The sequence below is a fragment of the Syngnathus leptorhynchus genome, chromosome 5, assembly GCF_054491065.1.
Source record: "Syngnathus leptorhynchus isolate UIUO chromosome 5, UIUO_Slep, whole genome shotgun sequence".
Classification (NCBI taxonomy): Eukaryota; Metazoa; Chordata; class Actinopteri; order Syngnathiformes; family Syngnathidae; genus Syngnathus; species Syngnathus leptorhynchus.
This window is the reverse complement of record NC_141199.1, coordinates 14,100,606-14,119,120: the sequence shown is the minus strand read 5'-3', so window position 1 is coordinate 14,119,120 and position 18,515 is coordinate 14,100,606. Positions and strand designations below refer to the sequence as shown.

Below are 18,515 nucleotides of genomic sequence, written 5' to 3'. Positions count from 1 at the left end.
CTCCTCAGGTTGTGCTTAATGCCCTCCAACCTTTTTTTTTTTTTTTCATATTGCTAGGGTGACCTTTTCTTCATTTCATTTCTTCAAATAGTCTCCGGTGATAACATCTTGACAGAAGATAGTGTTTTTATATTTTATTTTTGATTTATTCATTGACATAATGTTGTGGAGCAACAGCGTGGACAATGTGGGAATACGGCTTGATTGATTTAAGCGGAAAAAAACTAAAAATAGTACCAAGAATGAATTTAAGGCTGGGCAATATGGCCAAAAGGCTCGACCTTAGTGGTAATGCTAGTGTTAAAATGTTGTAACGGAAGTGTCATCATTCTAAAAAGGTCTTATGCGTGGTCTTTCAACAAAGCTAAAGCAATAACATGTCAAGTATAATGTCAATTTGAAAACATTTTGGAAAAAGTCTAAAGCAAGACCCAGCAGTCTGCTGTGCAAGCAAATAAATAACATTACCGACATCACAAATATTGAATACACAGTACGACATATATACTTTAGAGACGCCCCATCCTCTTGTAAACTTATTTCCGGTTTTCACTCTGTTTTGTGTTTATTGACATCTTAGCGGTTTAGCATAGCTTCTGGCTCGCCTGTTGCTAATCGTCTTCCTTTCCTTCCATTGATACCTGTCTGTCTTACTCGCTGCCCCGCAGGAACAGATGAATACGTTTTAAGGGAGCTGCCCGTACCAGTGAGATTTGCTTCAAGCTAATTTTATAGGCGAATGCGATGTAATGGTCAACAAACGTGAATGTCCAGATCTTTTGTCGTGTGACGTGACAATAACTATAAATGTCAAATCTACACAGCTGCTGATTTGCATGATAGGGTTTAAAAATAATAATAATAATCAAAAGGCGATTGTCCATTACTGCTCGGATAAGGCGGATTTTAAAATGATACCTAGGATCACATTTTTGTGACTACTGTGGGTAGTGGTACCGTCGTGGTGGAAGGTCTGGTGTGGTCCAATTGCTGATTGTTTTTTTTTTTTTTTTTTAACTAAATGATAAGCAAGGGAATGCGTGTCCAGTGCTCAGTTTCAAAACACTAGTTTGTAGAGCAAGGCAATCCTCCAAAATGTCATCGTTGTAATGGGTTTACGCCGCTTTGTCTCTGTTTACAAAACAAGGCGCGACTCAAGTCGGTTGGCATCTTGACCTAACATGGCAGTCGAACGTTGGCGCCGGGGACCGGCCTCTTCACGAATAAGTCAGCGGTTTAGCGAGGCGAGTACCGGCTCGGTGTTCAAGTGCACTGATCCTCGGCAGGCTCTGGGAAATCTTGAAGTTCTTTGGCCGCATCCATCAACATCTGCTTGTGAGCGTGAGTTCGGCGGTGTCTGCTCAGGCAGTGACTCCAGGAGAAGCTACGTCCGCACGGAAGGCAAAGGTAGGGCTTCTCCCCGGTGTGCACCCGCTGGTGCAGGTTCAGAGATTTATAACGGGTGAACGTGGCCCCGCACTCGTTGCAGGCGTACTTCTCGGACCGGACGTGAACGTTCTTCTCGTGCTCCTTCATGTTGCCCAGCTGCGAGAAGCCTTTGCCGCACACGGGGCAAAGGTGAGGCTTCTCCCCCGAGTGGATCAGCAAGTGAATGTTTAAATCCTGACGGGAGTAAAAACCCTTGGCGCAAGTCAAGCAGACGTAGGGCCGCTCCCCCGTGTGGCTCCTCATGTGTCTCTTCAAGCTCTCGGAGCGAGCGAAGGTGCTGTCGCACTCGCTGCACTGAAACGGCTTCTCGCCGGTGTGCGAGCGCTGGTGCCGGCCCAGTTCCGAGGCCTTGAAGAAGGACATGTCGCAGTCGGGGCAGCGGTGAGGTTTCTCCGGATTGTCCTGGTGGATCTTTTCGTGGGCTTTGCAGTGACCCATCTCGGAGAATCCCTTTCCGCAGAAGGAGCAGGTGAAAGGCCTCTCGCCCGTGTGCATTCGCTCGTGGCGGATGCGCCGGTAGAGTTTATCGAAGGTCTTGGCGCAGAAGGAGCACTGGTGGGGCACCTTTGGTTTCCTGGCGTGGATGCGTCGATGGCGCTCTAACCTGGAGGGCTTGTTGAAGACTTTTCCGCAGTCGGGGCACGGGTGCTCCTTTGTCCGGTTGTGGGTATCTTGGTGACGTAACAGCTTCTCTTCTTCTGTGAAAGTTTTCTCGCAATGCACGCACTGATAGCGAGTCTTTAAGGTCCTGGGCCTCGTGTGTACGGACGTGTGCCTGGTGAGCTTGGAAAGCCTGTCAAATATTTTGTTGCAAACGGTGCAAGCGTGGTTCTTGCGTTGCTTTTTCTTGGGCTTTTTGCCATCCTCTGACTCAGAGTCATTGCCCAGATCGGACTCGACGATGTACTCAATGTCGAAGGCTTTGGTACCTGGTGACCAAGAGCATGAAAGAATCAAATGAAATGAAATTCACCAAGCGGACACAGGGTCACCCTGTTTGCCGGGTTTGGTCATGTGACGTTTGCTAGGCCACATTCATTTCAAAACCACAAGGAGGCATCCATACTTACTTTCGTCTGAAGAGTGATCTGTCACAGATGAACTGTCGTTCTCCATCGCTGAGACCTTGCAATACACCGATAACAACAACAACAACAAAACACGAGAGCCTGAGAAAAATGTAAATAATTCCAGGCGACCATTATATGTTTAATAAACTCGCAAAGCTCGTCTCTCTTGACAGTATGGAGCCGTTTAATGTTCAGCCATTACAATGACATGTTAGTAATGTAACGTCAATGCAAGTTAAAACGTCGACATGATCGCATTTTGCCAAGTGCCAACATAATAGCAAAACAAATGTTTACCAATCGATATCGCAATGCACGTTGACATATTTTAAATGCCAACGCGTATATTTTGGATGTAAAACTTGACGTTAGCCGTCGTATGGGAAATAGTGTTAGATATTAAAATATGAGCGGAGTCTGTCCTTTTGCAAGCAAAGGCGCTATGGAACGTACAGGGGCAATGTTGTTAGCATTAAGCTGCGTTCAAACAAATAAACGAGCATGCTAACGTCACGCTTGCTATACATAGAGAACGCCGCAGAAACAAAAACAAAAGATGACTTACCTTTCTTTTAATGCGGTAATTAACAGGTTACCACATTTTAAACCGGAGCTTGGTTAAAAGTGGAAGAGGCCGACGCAGCCGTTGCTAAACTTCTTCTTCGTCTTGATTTGAGGCAGACCAAGCACGTTTAGTGCGTTGCTGCCCCCACAAGGCTTAAGTAAGTAAGTCAGACGTTTTCTTTGAAAACAATATAAAAACATAAAAATTTTTTAACATTGATACATATAATCAGTGAATGCTGCAAGGGTCCTATCGCGTTGTTATTATTATTATTATTATTATTATTATTATTATTATTATTATTATTATTATTGTGTGTTTTAATTTTTCATAATTTGTCAGGTCCTGAAACGGACAAAAATTCACCAAACCTTTCACACTCCTTGAGCCTGAGTTATTTTATTTTGTAACATTTTAAAGTTCTCAATTTTGAATTTGCAATAAATGTCATAGGAATGAGTGTAAACAAAAATGGTGATGGAAGGTAAAGTATTGCTGGTAGACTTGCTGCAGTGGAATAATTACAACTTGTAGATATTATGTGTGGTATAAACAACTTTAATTTTCTCCAACAATGAGGTTAAAGGCCATTTACGTCCGTATACACACACACACACACACACACACACACACACACACACACACACACACACACACACACACACACACACACACACACACACACACACACACACACACACGGCCACATTCCAAACTGCACGTTCGATTGTTTGTCCACATACAGTAGCTGACCAGTTGACCGCCCCACCTTAGCCTGTTGTGTGTGGGTTTCTAAGTACCCTGAGGACATGTGCTGTAATATTGCAAAGATGCAATAAAATCATTTTAACCAGCATAGTATATATTAAAAAAAAAACAAAGTAAAACAAACATTACAGTAAATATAAAAGGTCAGACTCTATAAACCTATATTTTCTGCTGGGAGGAAAAACAATGAGAAAAGCAAATTGAGTTCTGGATTCCCCACACTTCCATGGACTGGATCTTGAAATGTCCTTTGCAGAGTGGCGGACTCTTAAATGTGTCGCAAGGCTCTGTGTAGCCCTCCTCCAGGTTTTCTTGAAAGAAGAGTGCATGGCCTCCATTCCCACCTGAAAAAAATGTAAGAGTAATATTAAGAGTTTGGGTGTCTTAGTGCCACAAAAAAAAAATCTACTTATTGAAGGCAAGTGAGTGTTTGTCAGTGGCCTGACCTCAACCCAATAGAGAATGCTTATTTTGCGCATAAGACAAAAATAACAAGCACTACCAAGCTATAAAGGCAAGATTGTAAAAAAAACATCAAGATGAGCTACCAATAATGAGCCGTTCATCACTGCCGGCTATAAACTTGGAAGCCTCATGTTCCTTGGTTCTCTTAGGCTCCTTGGCAGTAAATGGTTCCAGGGAGGGAGCGGTGAAAGGGATGGTCAAGTAGCTGGGATCTTGGGGGGTCCCAGCCGGGCACGTTAAAGTTGCGTCGGAGGCGGTCTGGAAGCTGAAGTGAGCCTGCTGAGGGGAGACTTTCCTGGTCATGATGTTGACCATGGCTCGCTGGTAACGCTCCATCCTGGGACGAAGCTAAACGAGCAAAACTATATCTTCACATTGGTGGATATGCCAATACAATTGTGATGCTAGGTCGGGGTGGCTCACCGTGAAAACAAAACATTCGCACGTTCCGAAAAACGTGACTTCATCCGTGTCGTACTTGTGCCTCTCTGTCATGTCTGATGAAATGAAGGCACCGAAGACCTTTGAAATAGAAATCCATTTGATCAAATGTCCCAAGTCAACATCTTATAGTTGCTAGCTTATGTTACCTCTTCATCCACTGTTTTGATGAGCAACACTACAGGTTCGTGGCCCTCAACATAATAATAGAATCTGAAACAACATATAAACAAAAGCATAAGGGCTAGCTAGGCATCCATCCATCTACCCAATCCATCCATCCATCCATCCATCCATCCATCCATCCATCCATCCATCCATCCATCCATCCATCCATCCATCCATCCATCCATCCATCCATCCATCCATCCATCCATCCATCCATCCATCCATCCATCCAGTTATTGACCATAAATAATGCGTACAAGGAAGTAAGATGTTGACTTACGAAGCGAGACTTTCTCCGTGTTCAGTTGTACCGAAAAGCTTAATGGGACTGAAAAGGGCAACACGCTCCGGTATCCAGGCCCAGACAACTCTCATCTCCGTTGCTGTCACAACACTGGAGCTAAGGTTATCGAAGTCCACCGTATCCACCGACTGCCTGTAGGATTCAAATACCGAGAGTGAAACGACGACATTGAGGAACAACTGTTGATGTTACCTCACCTCTTCTGGTGGATGCTGACTCCTTTTAGCATGAGGGAGACCTTGTTGGCTTTGAAGAGGAGGTTGAGTTCTTTCCTCGTGGCAATCGGAACCAAGAAGGCTCTTTCTAAAAGATTCTCAGCCGTGCAGTGGCGAGCCACGTTCTGCACGAAACTTTTCATGTCTGTACGGAAATCCTCCACATCTGCAACTCTGGATGACACGGACACTTTGTACAGGCCCAGTAAAGCCAACGCCACCCTACAAACGAAATTTTTACATCATGTTGTTATTGTTTTTTTGTTCCGAATGCAGCTAAAATCAAGGCAAACCTGTAAAGAACTTTGTAGCCTTCCAGGAGGTAGACATCCAACACTCTAATGGCATATGTGAATGGAAGATCAGCAAAGATCCACATGATCCAGTCGGAGTAAAACTCAAAAAGGTTCTGGTGTGAGCTGGCTATCAACTTGCGGATACCTCGGCAGCACCTGTTGGCGATGTCCCCGAAGGTCATGCATGAGGCTCGGTATGTGAGAAAGGTCTGGTCAATGTAGCGTTTATTGGGGTCGGTGTAGCAAATCAGCCTGGAAACGCTGCAGAAACATTCGGCTTCGTCCTGGCTGAAGTGCAAAATGAGGGACACCAAAGCTGGGAGGATGGGACAAAAGTTCATTGCTGGGAAGTACTTTCCCAGACATAGAAGGATCTTCTTGACAGAATTCAGTCCCGCCTTATTGAGACAATACCTGGAAGAAGATCAGAGAAGATCTTCATTGTTTACATAAAAAAATGGTTCTTGAATTGTTTCCATTTATCGAAACGGTTGTTTCCATAAATCCAATCATTGTACCTTGGTATTTCTCCTGCTTCCATGTACTCTGGAATTGGGTGGCTGCTAAGGTTTTGTTCTCCAAAGAGCTTTCTGCTTAGTTCATAGTACACATCTCTTTCTGGATTGACACACCTACAGTACAAGTGACAATATCCAGTATGAAACTTTTACATAATCGAAGCCGTTTGTTTTGTTCTTGATCGCGGCCGAAACGACTTTACGAGCGCTGACCTGGAATGGATGCCGTGGATGATGTGATCGTAAGCCTTTGCTCTCAAAGTATGAGGCATAGCCCAGAAGCCTTCTCTTCCCATGGCTTTCAGTCGCTGGTGCTCGCTCGCCAATATCTGCTGGTATCGCTCGAAAGCTTCCGGATCGATCTTCTCCCAGTCCACAAATTGACCGTATTTCATACCAGAGCTGGAGCTGATCTCCCAGTTGTCTGACTCAGATATGGTCATCATGGACACACAATTAGGATTGCCTCTGTTGCCTGAACACACACGTAACATTTTATTTGAGGGAGAAAAGGGTGAGAACTCTCAAACATCCAAGATGCACTTACCGTTAAGATCTATTGGAAATGAATGCTTGTTCACTTTGGACTTGGACTTTTCATTTTTGTTCACAGGAGTCTGAGGTGAAGCGTTGGACTTTTGCTTAAGTGGAATGGACACAGTTAGATGACCCAAATCATTGTGGGGGTCATGTTCTGATGTTTCATAGCTGTAAAAAGACCTGGAAAGCACGATCGTGCATTAGCTCATTTCTCATGGTTCTGGACTACACCCTCCAGTTTTTTTTATGAATTGTTGAAGTTGTTGAAGAATGTTTTCAGCGTCATGTCACAAGCATTCCATCGACTCCAGAAGAGAACTCCTACCTTGAACGAGGTCTCTGATAGGTGTCCTTAGTCTGTGTCTGTACTCCATAGGTCTTGCTGTCCTCAGGATTGTAATAGGAGTGAGACCTCTGTCTACTTCTGCCTCCCGTCATTGTCCTCAGGTCAAATCGATCCTTCCACAACCGCAGAACGACGCAGTTCTCGAGATCCGAATCAAGACTTCCAAGGAATTCAATCCGATGAGGGGGATGTGCTTCACGTTTGGGGATGCAGGAACTTATATTAGCCTGTGGGTGGGGGTTTGTTTGTGGTGACTGATCGCTTTGAGCGGGAAGGGTTGCGCTTGCTTTCTTTGAATACAGCAACATCATGTGTCTCCTTCTCAGAGGAATTTAGTCAGCAATGAAGAGTCAAAATTATCATCACTGAATTGCAAATTATATCCAGACCAATATCACTTACTTTTTGGAATCATTGGATAAATAATTACTAAAAAATAATTCATAATGAATGAATAATATTCATTCATTACAAAAGTATTGTATGGTATTGTGTGATATTGGAATGTACAAAAGTCAACCCTGCGTACTTCTGATTTGGGGCAGTTTACATGCAGTACATTTGCAGCCATATTTTGAATTGATTCGATTGACCCGTCTTTAACCTATTTAGAAATATCCAAAATAAGGTCAGTCAGAATGGCTGCCAGGTACTGCTCCTTCCCTGATCTTGTCCAGGATCAAAATACCAACTTGGAATATTCCGAGAAATCCCCCAAAAGTTATTATTCAACACAACACGTGTGTTTTGATCCAAACAAGAGCACTGTTTGGTCATGACACATTCTACCTTACTAGTCCTTATCTAACATGTGGGTTACAACACGGATGGTCAAAACAACAAATTATTCAACAAGCGCTAGATGGTGATAAAATATTCGTACAAGAAACACTTACATTACCAGAAAAGAATAAATAATGTTAAAATTTTCATTTGCATTATAAATTAAGAAAAAAATCCAATACAAAATCTCGAAACTCTTTCCCCATTTAAATTGTCATTTAAATGCATAATAGACAATGATATATGAAACTTTCCATGACAATTCATGTTATATTCTGCGTGCAGACTGCATTGAAAAAGACACAAATTTGATAAAGGTTTATTTGAGGTCAAACAACCTTGCGTGGCAGCTAATATGTCATTATAAATTTTATAGATATATTTTTGAAAATGAAAACGGGCCGTTTTTAGTGTAATATCAACGGTCTTAACTGTTAAATAAAGAATTATTTAATTTAAAAAAAGCAAAGCACTGACCAAAAGATTGTTCCTTCTTGTGCACTGTAGTGACGTCACATCCAAATAGGAAGCGTTTCAGCTGTGGATAATTGCAGCAGTCTGGATTTTCATCTTTAAACCTATTTTCCCCTTCTCAAACAATGTCTCAGGATACCTGGTAAATAATGACTTTAATAATAATTACTGAGTTGTGTTATTTCCAGTATTCCAACGTTTAAACCTCAATTCTAATGTCGTCAAGATTTTGTTTACACGTTATGGTGGAGCTTACCCATTTTAACTTCGTGTTAACTCAACTACATGGATATATGTTTTTGTCTCTATTTCTGAAACCTTATGGTATAACACAAAACCACTCAGTTACATTTATAAATGACACCTTTGACTGTTCAAACTTTATAGGAATGCGATTGAAAGTAAATCGCGAACCCAATGTGTCACATGACCATCAAGTGGCGTTGCAAGACGTTGGTCAAAACATATACTGACCAAGTCTATTCGTTTTCTACATTAAAACAAAATGGAGGTCTTCAGTTGTCAAACTCAGACGTTCCTTTTCTCTCCCTTTCTGTCCAGGCTACAAAATTACGATGCCACTTGTCGGCTGGCACAAGAAATTGCTGAAAAAATCCAGGAACGTAACAGAGAGCAAAGAACAGGTGGCAACCCAGCCAAGGTGATAAAATGTTTTTTCATCGATAAATCAATACGATGCTGTGGTTTTCAAATTTCCCACTGTCATCTCTTCTTTATTTTCCTTTTTAGGTCAACATGGCACTCCGGGCATCACTTCAAAAGCTCAAACAAAATATTTCCCAGCTTAAAGATAGTGTGCTGAGGGCTTCTTCGTCGCGGCGCATGTATCCTTTTCTTTAAATTGAAGTGGTGAATGAGACGAGTAGGCAAACTAGCTTGGGAATTTGTAGTGACATCAGTTGGCCAGTAGAGGGAGGCAGATAGCTTTAAAAAAAAAAAAAAAGCTGGCTTGTCACACACCTAAAAAATCTGATATAGTAATTTAATAAAAGGTTTTAACAAAGACAGTTTCATTTGATAATCTTCAAATCATTATTTCGACCTGACCGGTTACTATTTTTTTGCATTGTATGAGTTAGAAAATTTTTATGACCTTCATGTGATGCCATCAGAATGCAATCAGAAGCGGACAGGCGGCAGAATCTCATTGACGACCTGCTGACTAGGGAGAAGCAGCTCAATGCCACTTTTAAAGGCGATATCACAGAACCAGCTCCATCCAGGTATGTAAAACAGTTTTAAGCAATTTAATCAATCTTTCAATGAAGGCAAACAAGGACATTCATGTCTTTTTTAACACCGGGTGCTACTAAGTGGCTGGCAGTAACTTCTGGGGCCCAACGTGTTGGAAGACACCAATGATGAACATTGGTGTTAGGCGTCCAATTAAAAATAATGACTCCTCATTCTCTTGGCCATGTCCTTGACCAGAAGGGTCAAAGGCTCTGAGCTGGGCTTTGATGATCTTGTCACTGGTCACTAACGTTCTGCAAGTCTGTGCACAATGTGAACTCGGGTTTGACCCGTGTCCCAGCACCCCTCGCTGTGCTATCCTTTGGAAAAAATAGTCTCCCTGTCTCCCATTAATTCATTTTTATGAATTGGATTTTCAGGTTTTTGCTGGTTTTGTTCCACACTTGGAATATGCAAATGTGAATCATTTCGTTGAGGCGTGACAATCCACTATCCAGGCATTATTTGATTTGTTTCCTCCTGTGAATGTCTGTGTACTTATAATTTGTTGTTTACAGTTAATGCTAATCACTCATTATTGGTTTACTTTAGTTCAAGTAGTTCTTCGTACAGTTGAGGCGAAATACATTGTGGGATGCTGGTCCACTTCCAATTTGTACTTGAAATCTACAATGGTTTTGTAGAAATAAATGCAAATGAATGAATCTGATTCAAAAGTTATAAAAGTCAGGCCAAAACATACCGCGAGTAATAAACCCAAAGTTGAACTTCTCTGAAATCTCTCAAGCTTAAAATTTGGCATGGAGCTGCTTTGTAGTGCTTGCTGGCGACTTTTATCTTCTGACAGACCACACACCCAATTACTTAAAAGACCTTGAGAAAGACAAATCAAATCACTAATAAATTCCCTCTAATCATGCGGTTATGTGCTTTTCAGTTTGCTCAGTGAGATTGAAATTTTTAACGTGATGTGTGGTGAGGTCATTTGAATTTGTGGTTCCCGTTGTGTGGTCTCTGAGGTCAGAACGTTGGAGGGAGGGGGAGTGCTGGGAATGGCCACGCTTGGTTAATCTAAGACACCTTTTCTCCAAAGATTTTGGGGTATTAGGCGATGGGGGAGGTCGCTGAGGTGTTTATAATCTCTCCCTGAGACAATACAATCGGCCATCTCCATTTCAGACTGAGCAAAAGAAGGATGTGGCGCCGGCATTTGAAGGCCGGCTTCACCTCGTGGCCTTTTCTCAATTATTCACTCACCTTTCCTTTATGTTTGCTTGCACTGGAAATAATTAGAATTAGTTAAGTCTCCGCTGTCCGAGTCGCTCAGTCAAGTGGTGGGTGCTCCGGCTTTGGTGGCGGCAGTCTCTTCCTCCGAGAGATCTGCCTGACTGGCTTTTGAGCATCCCGCTGACCGGCTAATTGGATCTTCACACACCGAGCACTTGCGAGGGATGGAGTGGCGGGGCCCCGCGCTCGGTCTCATAGTAATCAAACATGTCAGAGAGCTTAGACCGGCTCTGGGTTGGCGACCACATCAGAAGCAGCTTGAAATAATTATCGCGTTACGAAACGTGATAAACGTCATGTGTGGCCCGTGACCAATTTTGAAAGTAAAAATTGTAAAACCATGCGTTTTCTCATGGTATTTCCTGGCGCGTGGATTTGCTCGCATGTGGCTCGATTCGAGCAGACTGGGTTGGACTCAATCTCACACGGTGACCTGTCGCCACAAGACTTCCAGCGACAGCTTTAACCAATCAGCGGAGGAATAGGTTTAATACCACCAGCGTACAGCTCTTGCGGTTATTATTTGTTTTCCGTCCAAATGAGTGAATAGATGCTGTCATGTTTTCTGACGTCATTCTCCTTTTTCAAACCTTTTATTGAGTACGTTTGTGCGGCTATATAGACAGGCCTCGACACTCAAAGTCCGTTTGGAAAGACTCAAAACAAATCCAATTCTCCGATACTACGCACCGATACTACATGGCTATACTTTCTGTTAAGGAGCCATGTAAGTCATAGGTGTATCAAGTGCTATTATTCGCTCTTCACAAATGTCAAAATTCAAGCAACTAAACACACAAACAAGAATTATTGTGTCATGATTATAATTTTATGCTCAAGGTCCACCTTATTGGCCGGAGGCGCAGGAGCAAGCGACGGAGTCTCCACCAACCCGTGGCTCATTAACGAATCGGACGAAACCAGGGGGTTGACTTTTGGCGAGATTAAACAACAGCAGCAACGAATCATCGAAGGTAAAAAAAAAAAAAAAACACGGGCAACTTGTTCATTTTTGTCCACTGATCAATTTTCAGGTCTCCTGCATCGCATTTGGATGTGGTAGCCATATGGAAGCACTCTTGTCACAGTAACAAAAATACAGCACAAGGGTATTTCCAGTAAGAGATGGTAAAACACACTCACGAAAGTTGGCGTAAAGAGGCAAATTAATCGATAAAACCGTATCACACGCCCAACAGATTGGATTTAGTGCCGCCGACGCATGAAAGGTGCCCATTACTACCCACATCAAGAAGATCTCCTCCAAGAGTGTTTTCTCCTTTTTCCTTCTCTCCCCCAACCAATAAAAGGTTTGGACACGACTCCAACGGCCAGACATCAGAATTCTCCGTGCGACACTTCATTGCAATGTCTCTGCTTCGTTTCAATTTGGGATCGCGGATTCATTTTTACGACAATGAAACCCCAAGCTCTTGGAGCTTTCCAGTCCCGTGAGGGGTTTATGGCTGAGCGGGGTAATGGTTAGCGCCTCAAACCGTGCTCATAAAAAAAAGGAAAAAAAAAATACTGTGATAGACAGCGCGTTAAACTTGTGATCAGCGGGGGCCGAGTCCTTTCTATTCTTCTCCGCCGTGATTGTTTTCCACCCCACCTCGAAACCGCTGCGGTTGTAATCGTTTTAAGCGAGGCTGCTAAACGACTCACACGTGGCGCCGAGGGCCGATCCGATGGCAATTTCATTCTTGTTCACCTGGTTCTTCCTTGTGGTTTCAGTGCAGGACGCAGGTCTCGATGCGCTGGCAGAGGTCATTAGCCGGCAGAAGGTCATGGGACAGGAGATTGGCAACGAGCTGGACGAACAGAACGGTAAAGTTCTAATCTTTAAACGGTCATTCATTCACACGTGATGCAAAAACATGACATTTTTTTTGTCTTATTGATTTTGAATCATCTTTGTCTTAAACTCATGCGCTCGCATTTGTCTTATTAAAAAGCATTCATCACCTCGGAGACAATCTTTTAATACGTCGTCCGAGGTTGAATAACAGAATGACTAAAGCAGTGAAACTACCAAAGCTTCCCCTCAGCTGGGGGAAAAAAAAAAAAAGTGGCAGATGTTTGGCGCATTTTGTCCCACATTGACGGGCAGCGAGGAGAGTGAGAAACGGGAGATGATTGTTTTAACCTGCTCTCTCCTTCAGCTGGCGTGTTTTTTTTTTGTTTTTTTTTTCCCCCGTCTCATTTTTTCAGCTCCATGTCAGTGTTTCCAATTACACAAACTGGAATGGTGGGAGAGCCCCCTTTGCTCCAATTCTGAAACAAGAATGCGCGAAGGCTAATTATTTTGGCCGCTGAAACAATGGCTTGTCACCGGCTCTGTGTAATGGAGGCCACACTACCCTTGAATATAAACTTAATGGCGTGAAAGTTATTATTTTTTTTCAAAGACCACAAAAACGTGCGCCACCTGCAAGGATTTTAATCACTTCCATGAGTAAAAGTCCCAACACTAGAAGAATGCAAGGGCCACTCGTAATTTATTTGATTCTATACTAATTTATGCTACAATGAAACAATTAAGCAATTTGATATTGATATCTTGAAAAACTGCACTATCACAGCTTATATAGTTTGAAGGGATTCTTTATTTTGGGGTGGCCGGCGGCCCTATATCACACTCGAATAGATGAGCCCCTGCTGAGGAGCAATCTGTAAGAAGCTGAGCATTTTAGCCTCATGCTATCATTAGCCAGCAGAAGATCAGAAGTTTATTTTTACTATATGTTGCAGGATGGTGAAAAATTGACAACAGGTCGCCAATGGCCCCCAGAGTATAGTTTAAAAAGCTACGTAACTAAATGCTAATGTTAATTAATAACTTCATCGAATATATAAGGAATTGTCAAAACCTTGCTAATTGATTTTGACACTTTTGTGGCAGTCGTCCTTTAACGTTCAATAAATGTCAAGGCAGACTTTGTCAAACTCCAGTTTAATTTAATCAACGAGGCCAATAAAACGTCACAAAAGAAAATACTTCCAACTCGATCTTGATACTAGCCATGTCCAACTTTTTTTTTTATTTGGGGGGGGCCTGCTTTTGTTCATCCGTGATCACTGTACTGTGAATGCAGTGTTTTTCTATAAATAGATTAAGCTCTTTGTAGTCTTCTGCTGGAGTCTAGCCCACGACCCAAGTGCATTGAAGGTTGCAGTCGTTTCCTTTTGGAGAAATCTTTCCGGCTCGGGTCAACGCGGAAGATGACCTTTTTTGGGAGATGAACCCAATGGCCCCCCAGATTAGTGCCAAGGCTCCAAAAATATATGAAGTCATCATTTATTCTCATTGTATTATTTAGTCCATAACGACTTTCAGTTTGATTTCCTACATAACAATAGCATGTTTGGATATTCATATTTTCAAAAATAAATCGACCCGTATACCCGAACATTTTCATTGCTACTGCAAAAGTCAACTCGAAGAGTTCAACAGTTCTATTTCAGTTCATCCGATTATATTTAAATGAGACCTATCTCCCGAATGATGACATCGGCTATTCTTTCAGCATCAGCACTTTCAAACAAACGTCATGTGCATAAAGCATTCACAGGAATGAATCATGCCGTCTTCCATGTGTAATATCGCTCCAATATGTGACGAAGCACATTAAAGATGACGGAAAGAGCTGAACGTCGATTTATCGTTTGTCCGAGTCACAAAGCTGGCCCCGGTGAGTCGTGTTTTCCCGACGAAACACGCCGTAACGTTCATTGAAGGGATGTCAAACTTGCAGCGAACCTCGTCTTGTGTGACTGTTGGATTGGCCGACTGCGTGACTTGATGAATTATCGAAGCCATCGAATATGTGAGGGGATAATGTTAGACACCCGCATCGTAATTTTCTGTGGTCTCCCTACTCATAAATTTGAAATGAATCATCTGAAGCTGGTTTTCTTTTTTTTCGTGTTACTGTAATCCGGGCTTCTTTTATTTTGTTTGTCGTAAATGAATAAAAGGGAAATCTGGCTCGAAGTGTTGGTGAACATAGATTCCCCCCAAGACTGACTTAAGTATTAGACTCTGCATTCTAAGGGGATTACAATCAATCATGAGTCCCTGGTCTCTCTCTTTCTCTCTTTTTTTTAATCTGTCCATCCGTAGCAGCATCCATCTCTGTCGGAAGACCGTCAGTGTCAGAACGTTCGAACAATCGGCCAACATGAGCAGTTTGTCCTCATTGGCCAAGCAAGGAAATTAACATTTTTTTGGACTCTAAAGGAGAACATCTGAAAACATTTCATCAATCACGTTCTGTTTCTCTTTAGTAGACCCTTCGCTTTCTCTCCCCCCCCCCCCTCCTATTTTGTCACTTGATTAGTGTGGATTTAAGTGGTGGTCTTGACGCTTTTGAAACACAACCTGTTAGAGTTTCAGATGCAGGTCAGGGTGACATTTTGAGAACAAAGACATTATCGCGGAGGTTGTCTGTAGAAATTCTTTCAAGTCACGTATTTGCTGAGGTGAATATAGACATTTAAAAGAAAAAAATAGCCGAGCTGAATGTTTCCTCATGTGAGAAAGTGGACCCGTTCCAACAACACTTTTACATCACACAGTTGCACCTCCTTTGAAAAATATCGTTTCGTAAAAGTGTGGCTCAAGTAATCATAAAATACCCATAAATTGTAACCATAGCGAATGTTGAATCAAAGGTAACACTTATTTTTTTTTTTTTAATGTATACAAATATTTTTTACATCTTCATGTTGGATTAACAAGCCAGAATGTTGAATCTCTTGATTTTCCTACCGCAAGTGTCCATTTTGTGACATCTTGATAAAACCCTAATGCTTGAAGAATAAACAGCCTGATAACGGATGATACCAATCTAAATCAAACCAGACCCGCTGGGTGCAAACAAGATTTGACAAACCGGGATTTTTTTTTTTTTTCCCTGCGACGTAACTGCTCACATTGGATATAGACATATCAAATACAGCATAGGATGAAAAAGAAAGGTGTCTTCCATCCTGTGCAGCTCATCTGCGCCACAAAATCACATCCAGATGTCGGTTGTGTGGGAGAGGCCGTTTCCCGTCTACTCCCGCCTCCATCCATCTCATCCAGCCGCCGTGACTGGCACTCCAAAGGTTTTTTCACAAACTATCAATTTGGCATTGAAATCATGACATCTGTCAAATTAATCATAATAATAATAACAATAATAATAATAATGAAATATATAAAAATGTTATATATAAATATATATATATGAAATACATAAATTATTAATAATAATAATTACTATTATTGTAAGCATCTTAATATAATATTAATAAATAAAATGATTACAAATGTACCTATATATTTAAGGATGGGAGAGTTTGACTTTCCCATCGCTCTCCTTAAAGCCAAGAGCAAAAGAGACAAACTTTCCTTGATGGTTTTTACTCTAAGCACCATGTGTTAGAGTAATCTGTCTGTTTTAGTGGACAATAAGGAGGGTTGAAACTGGCTTTATGGGTTTTACTGGAACGCTAATACTGAGATGACACATGCCGTGCCATTTTTGATCCAAAACGTATGAATGATTTTCACACCCATAGGATAATGTCTTGTCTCAATTGTTTTTAACATTAACAGCTTGGATTTAACTACTGATTTGTTTCCTGAACAGTTTATTCATATTTGAGAGAATCTTATTTGATGACTCCACGGAACCTTTCAGAAGGAACTTTTTTGTCTCAATTACCGTATTTTTCAGATTATAAAGCATACCTAAAATGCTTCTCAAAAATTGACAGGGAGCGTTATGAGAAGGTACAAACAGGCTTGTTTATGTGTTGTATTTTCTGCTTATTATTAATCATAGTTTACTCAGCCTGCTCTGGTCAAATCATTCTGTCACATATTACAATCGTTCAGTTATTGCTTCCCGCCTCCAAACACTAATTCCTTTGCCATTCAGATGTTCTAGTCAGGGATTTTTTTTTTCAGTACTTGCTGACTTGTATTACCACTTTCTTGTGACTTTTCTGTCACACAGAAATCGGGTTAAAAATATCCCTGCGAAAGCAATATCCAAGCGATGAGAACTTTCCCATTGACTTTTTCCAAATGTTGTCTTGAAAAGACGGTCACGCAATTGTGAAATGAATTCAAAGATCCCCAGGGACCAAAAAAGCCCCGAAGTATATCTTACGATACGGGTTGGAAAGGTCACGGTTGGAAAAGTTCACAGGTGTAAAAGCTGAGTCAAATATCGCGCTTGACTGTAATCAAATTTAGTACGCGCAACAATTGTAGACATAACATACAGCGGGCCATTGTCCTTGTATCCGAGAGGTATTTGTCTGAAGTCGGTACTTAAGCGATCCAAATCAGCAAGCCTTCAAAGTGACACGTTTTCCAGCAGACACTACAGCGAGACTTTAATCACGCCACACACGTGTTACAATGTGTCACGCTTTTAAAAACACAAAAGCTTTCATCTGATAACCATTGCACGTGTTCTGCCCAGACTAGACCCCGTCAAGGTTGTCTGTAGGATATTATACTTCACATTATTTTGATGGTTCTGAGAGGAAATTTTGTGAGTCACCCAGCAAATATAAATTTGTAATAATTTACCACCAAATGTCTTCATCTTGTTATAAGGAAGAAATAACTTGACTTGCAAGGCTATGCTAGGTCCTACAGAAGTGTGGTCGTCCTATGACATCATATATTTGCAATTTTTTTTTTTTTTTTTGGAGCCCCGCCCCTCTTCTTTGTTGCCCACAAGCAAACGTACAATTTTGTTTCCACTGTGGATGGGAAGTTTTTTCAGCCGTGCTGTTGGCTAAACATTTATTCTGGCCCTTTGCGGGTTGAACTCAATTATCCTGGAAAAATCACTGAGATTTTCAGCAATTACATGCACCTCATATGCCACCCTGGAATTTTAAGTGCTCCCTACTTGTTTCTTTATTAAACGCATAGTCCAGTTCAAATGTTACTTTTTTTTTTTTTTTACTACTTTTTCTGGAACTGGCTCTGTATATTCGCTAGGTCATAATAATATGCATGACTCAACAAGCGCTTTAGTATTCAGAATATTAGTTGTAGTATTTATGATTTTTATTAATTGGCTTTTCTGTGGTTAGTCCAGATTTTATCGAACCCCCTAATATGTTTGATTGGCTTTTTTTTATTTTATTTTTTTTACATTAAAGTTAAATGTTGTAAACTTGCATCTCACTTGTTTTTTTAATTTTTTTATCGAGGCTCTGTCAAAATAAACAGTTTATCTGGTGGTTGCACAAGTGTGCACACCTACTAAATTTTACAATAAACTAATTTCATTCCTACTAGAGTTAAATTGCAATCATAATACAACTGGCACAATTTAAAATGTAATTGCCACCCATTTTAGCGACATATTCAAACTGATAACAATCCTACCTGCTAGATAAGCTGATAAACCAGTCTAAACCGTTTTTTTTTGTTGTTATTCTTATTATTAATGTTTCTTCTCAATACATCACCTTCTTCTGGGTGTCGTTGCTAATGAAGTGTGCTGCTATTGATGAAGTGCAAAGGCAGCTGGCGTTGGCGCTCGTGCCAGTGACACGGTGGTCCACCCCCGGCGCTGCCACCCTCATGCTTCT

At 41.5% G+C, this 18,515-nt stretch overlaps 3 protein-coding genes across 5 annotated transcripts in view; 1 reads left to right on the top strand and 2 right to left on the bottom strand.

Moving 5' to 3' along the window:
• Positions 1 to 119: 119 nt before the first annotated feature.
• Positions 120 to 3,210, bottom strand: LOC147057104 (uncharacterized). Its single transcript, XM_085912986.1, has 3 exons — positions 3,085 to 3,210; positions 2,520 to 2,574; positions 120 to 2,378 (listed from the first exon to the last, which is right to left on the bottom strand). Exons 2-3 carry the CDS (start codon positions 2,563 to 2,565, stop codon positions 1,264 to 1,266), a joined length of 1,161 nt encoding a protein of 386 aa, XP_085769112.1. The 5' UTR covers positions 2,566 to 2,574; positions 3,085 to 3,210; the 3' UTR covers positions 120 to 1,263.
• Positions 3,211 to 3,476: 266 nt separating this feature from the next.
• LOC147057103 (TBC1 domain family member 24-like) lies at positions 3,477 to 7,320 on the bottom strand. Of its 2 annotated transcripts, none has more exons than XM_085912228.1 (11): positions 7,125 to 7,320; positions 6,807 to 6,979; positions 6,473 to 6,734; positions 6,260 to 6,373; positions 5,739 to 6,155; positions 5,428 to 5,667; positions 5,207 to 5,362; positions 4,908 to 4,971; positions 4,741 to 4,839; positions 4,401 to 4,665; positions 3,477 to 4,196 (listed from the first exon to the last, which is right to left on the bottom strand). In XM_085912228.1, exons 1-11 carry the CDS (start codon positions 7,235 to 7,237, stop codon positions 4,012 to 4,014), a joined length of 2,088 nt encoding a protein of 695 aa, XP_085768354.1. In that variant the 5' UTR covers positions 7,238 to 7,320; the 3' UTR covers positions 3,477 to 4,011. The 2 variants fall into 2 exon arrangements, with proteins under 2 accessions (XP_085768354.1, XP_085768355.1); XM_085912229.1 differs by having other exon boundaries at positions 4,401 to 4,596.
• Positions 7,321 to 8,400: 1,080 nt separating this feature from the next.
• The window catches only part of stx8 (syntaxin 8), a 16,448-nt gene continuing 6,333 nt past the window's right edge, over positions 8,401 to 18,515 (top strand). For both annotated transcript variants that reach the window (XM_085911465.1, XM_085911464.1), the window contains exons 1-6: positions 8,401 to 8,544; positions 8,964 to 9,063; positions 9,153 to 9,247; positions 9,536 to 9,646; positions 11,745 to 11,878; positions 12,639 to 12,731. In XM_085911465.1, coding sequence (XP_085767591.1) covers positions 8,528 to 8,544; positions 8,964 to 9,063; positions 9,153 to 9,247; positions 9,536 to 9,646; positions 11,745 to 11,878; positions 12,639 to 12,731 — 550 coding nt within the window. In that variant the 5' untranslated portion in view covers positions 8,401 to 8,527. The remainder of the gene's footprint in view (positions 8,545 to 8,963; positions 9,064 to 9,152; positions 9,248 to 9,535; positions 9,647 to 11,744; positions 11,879 to 12,638; positions 12,732 to 18,515) is intronic.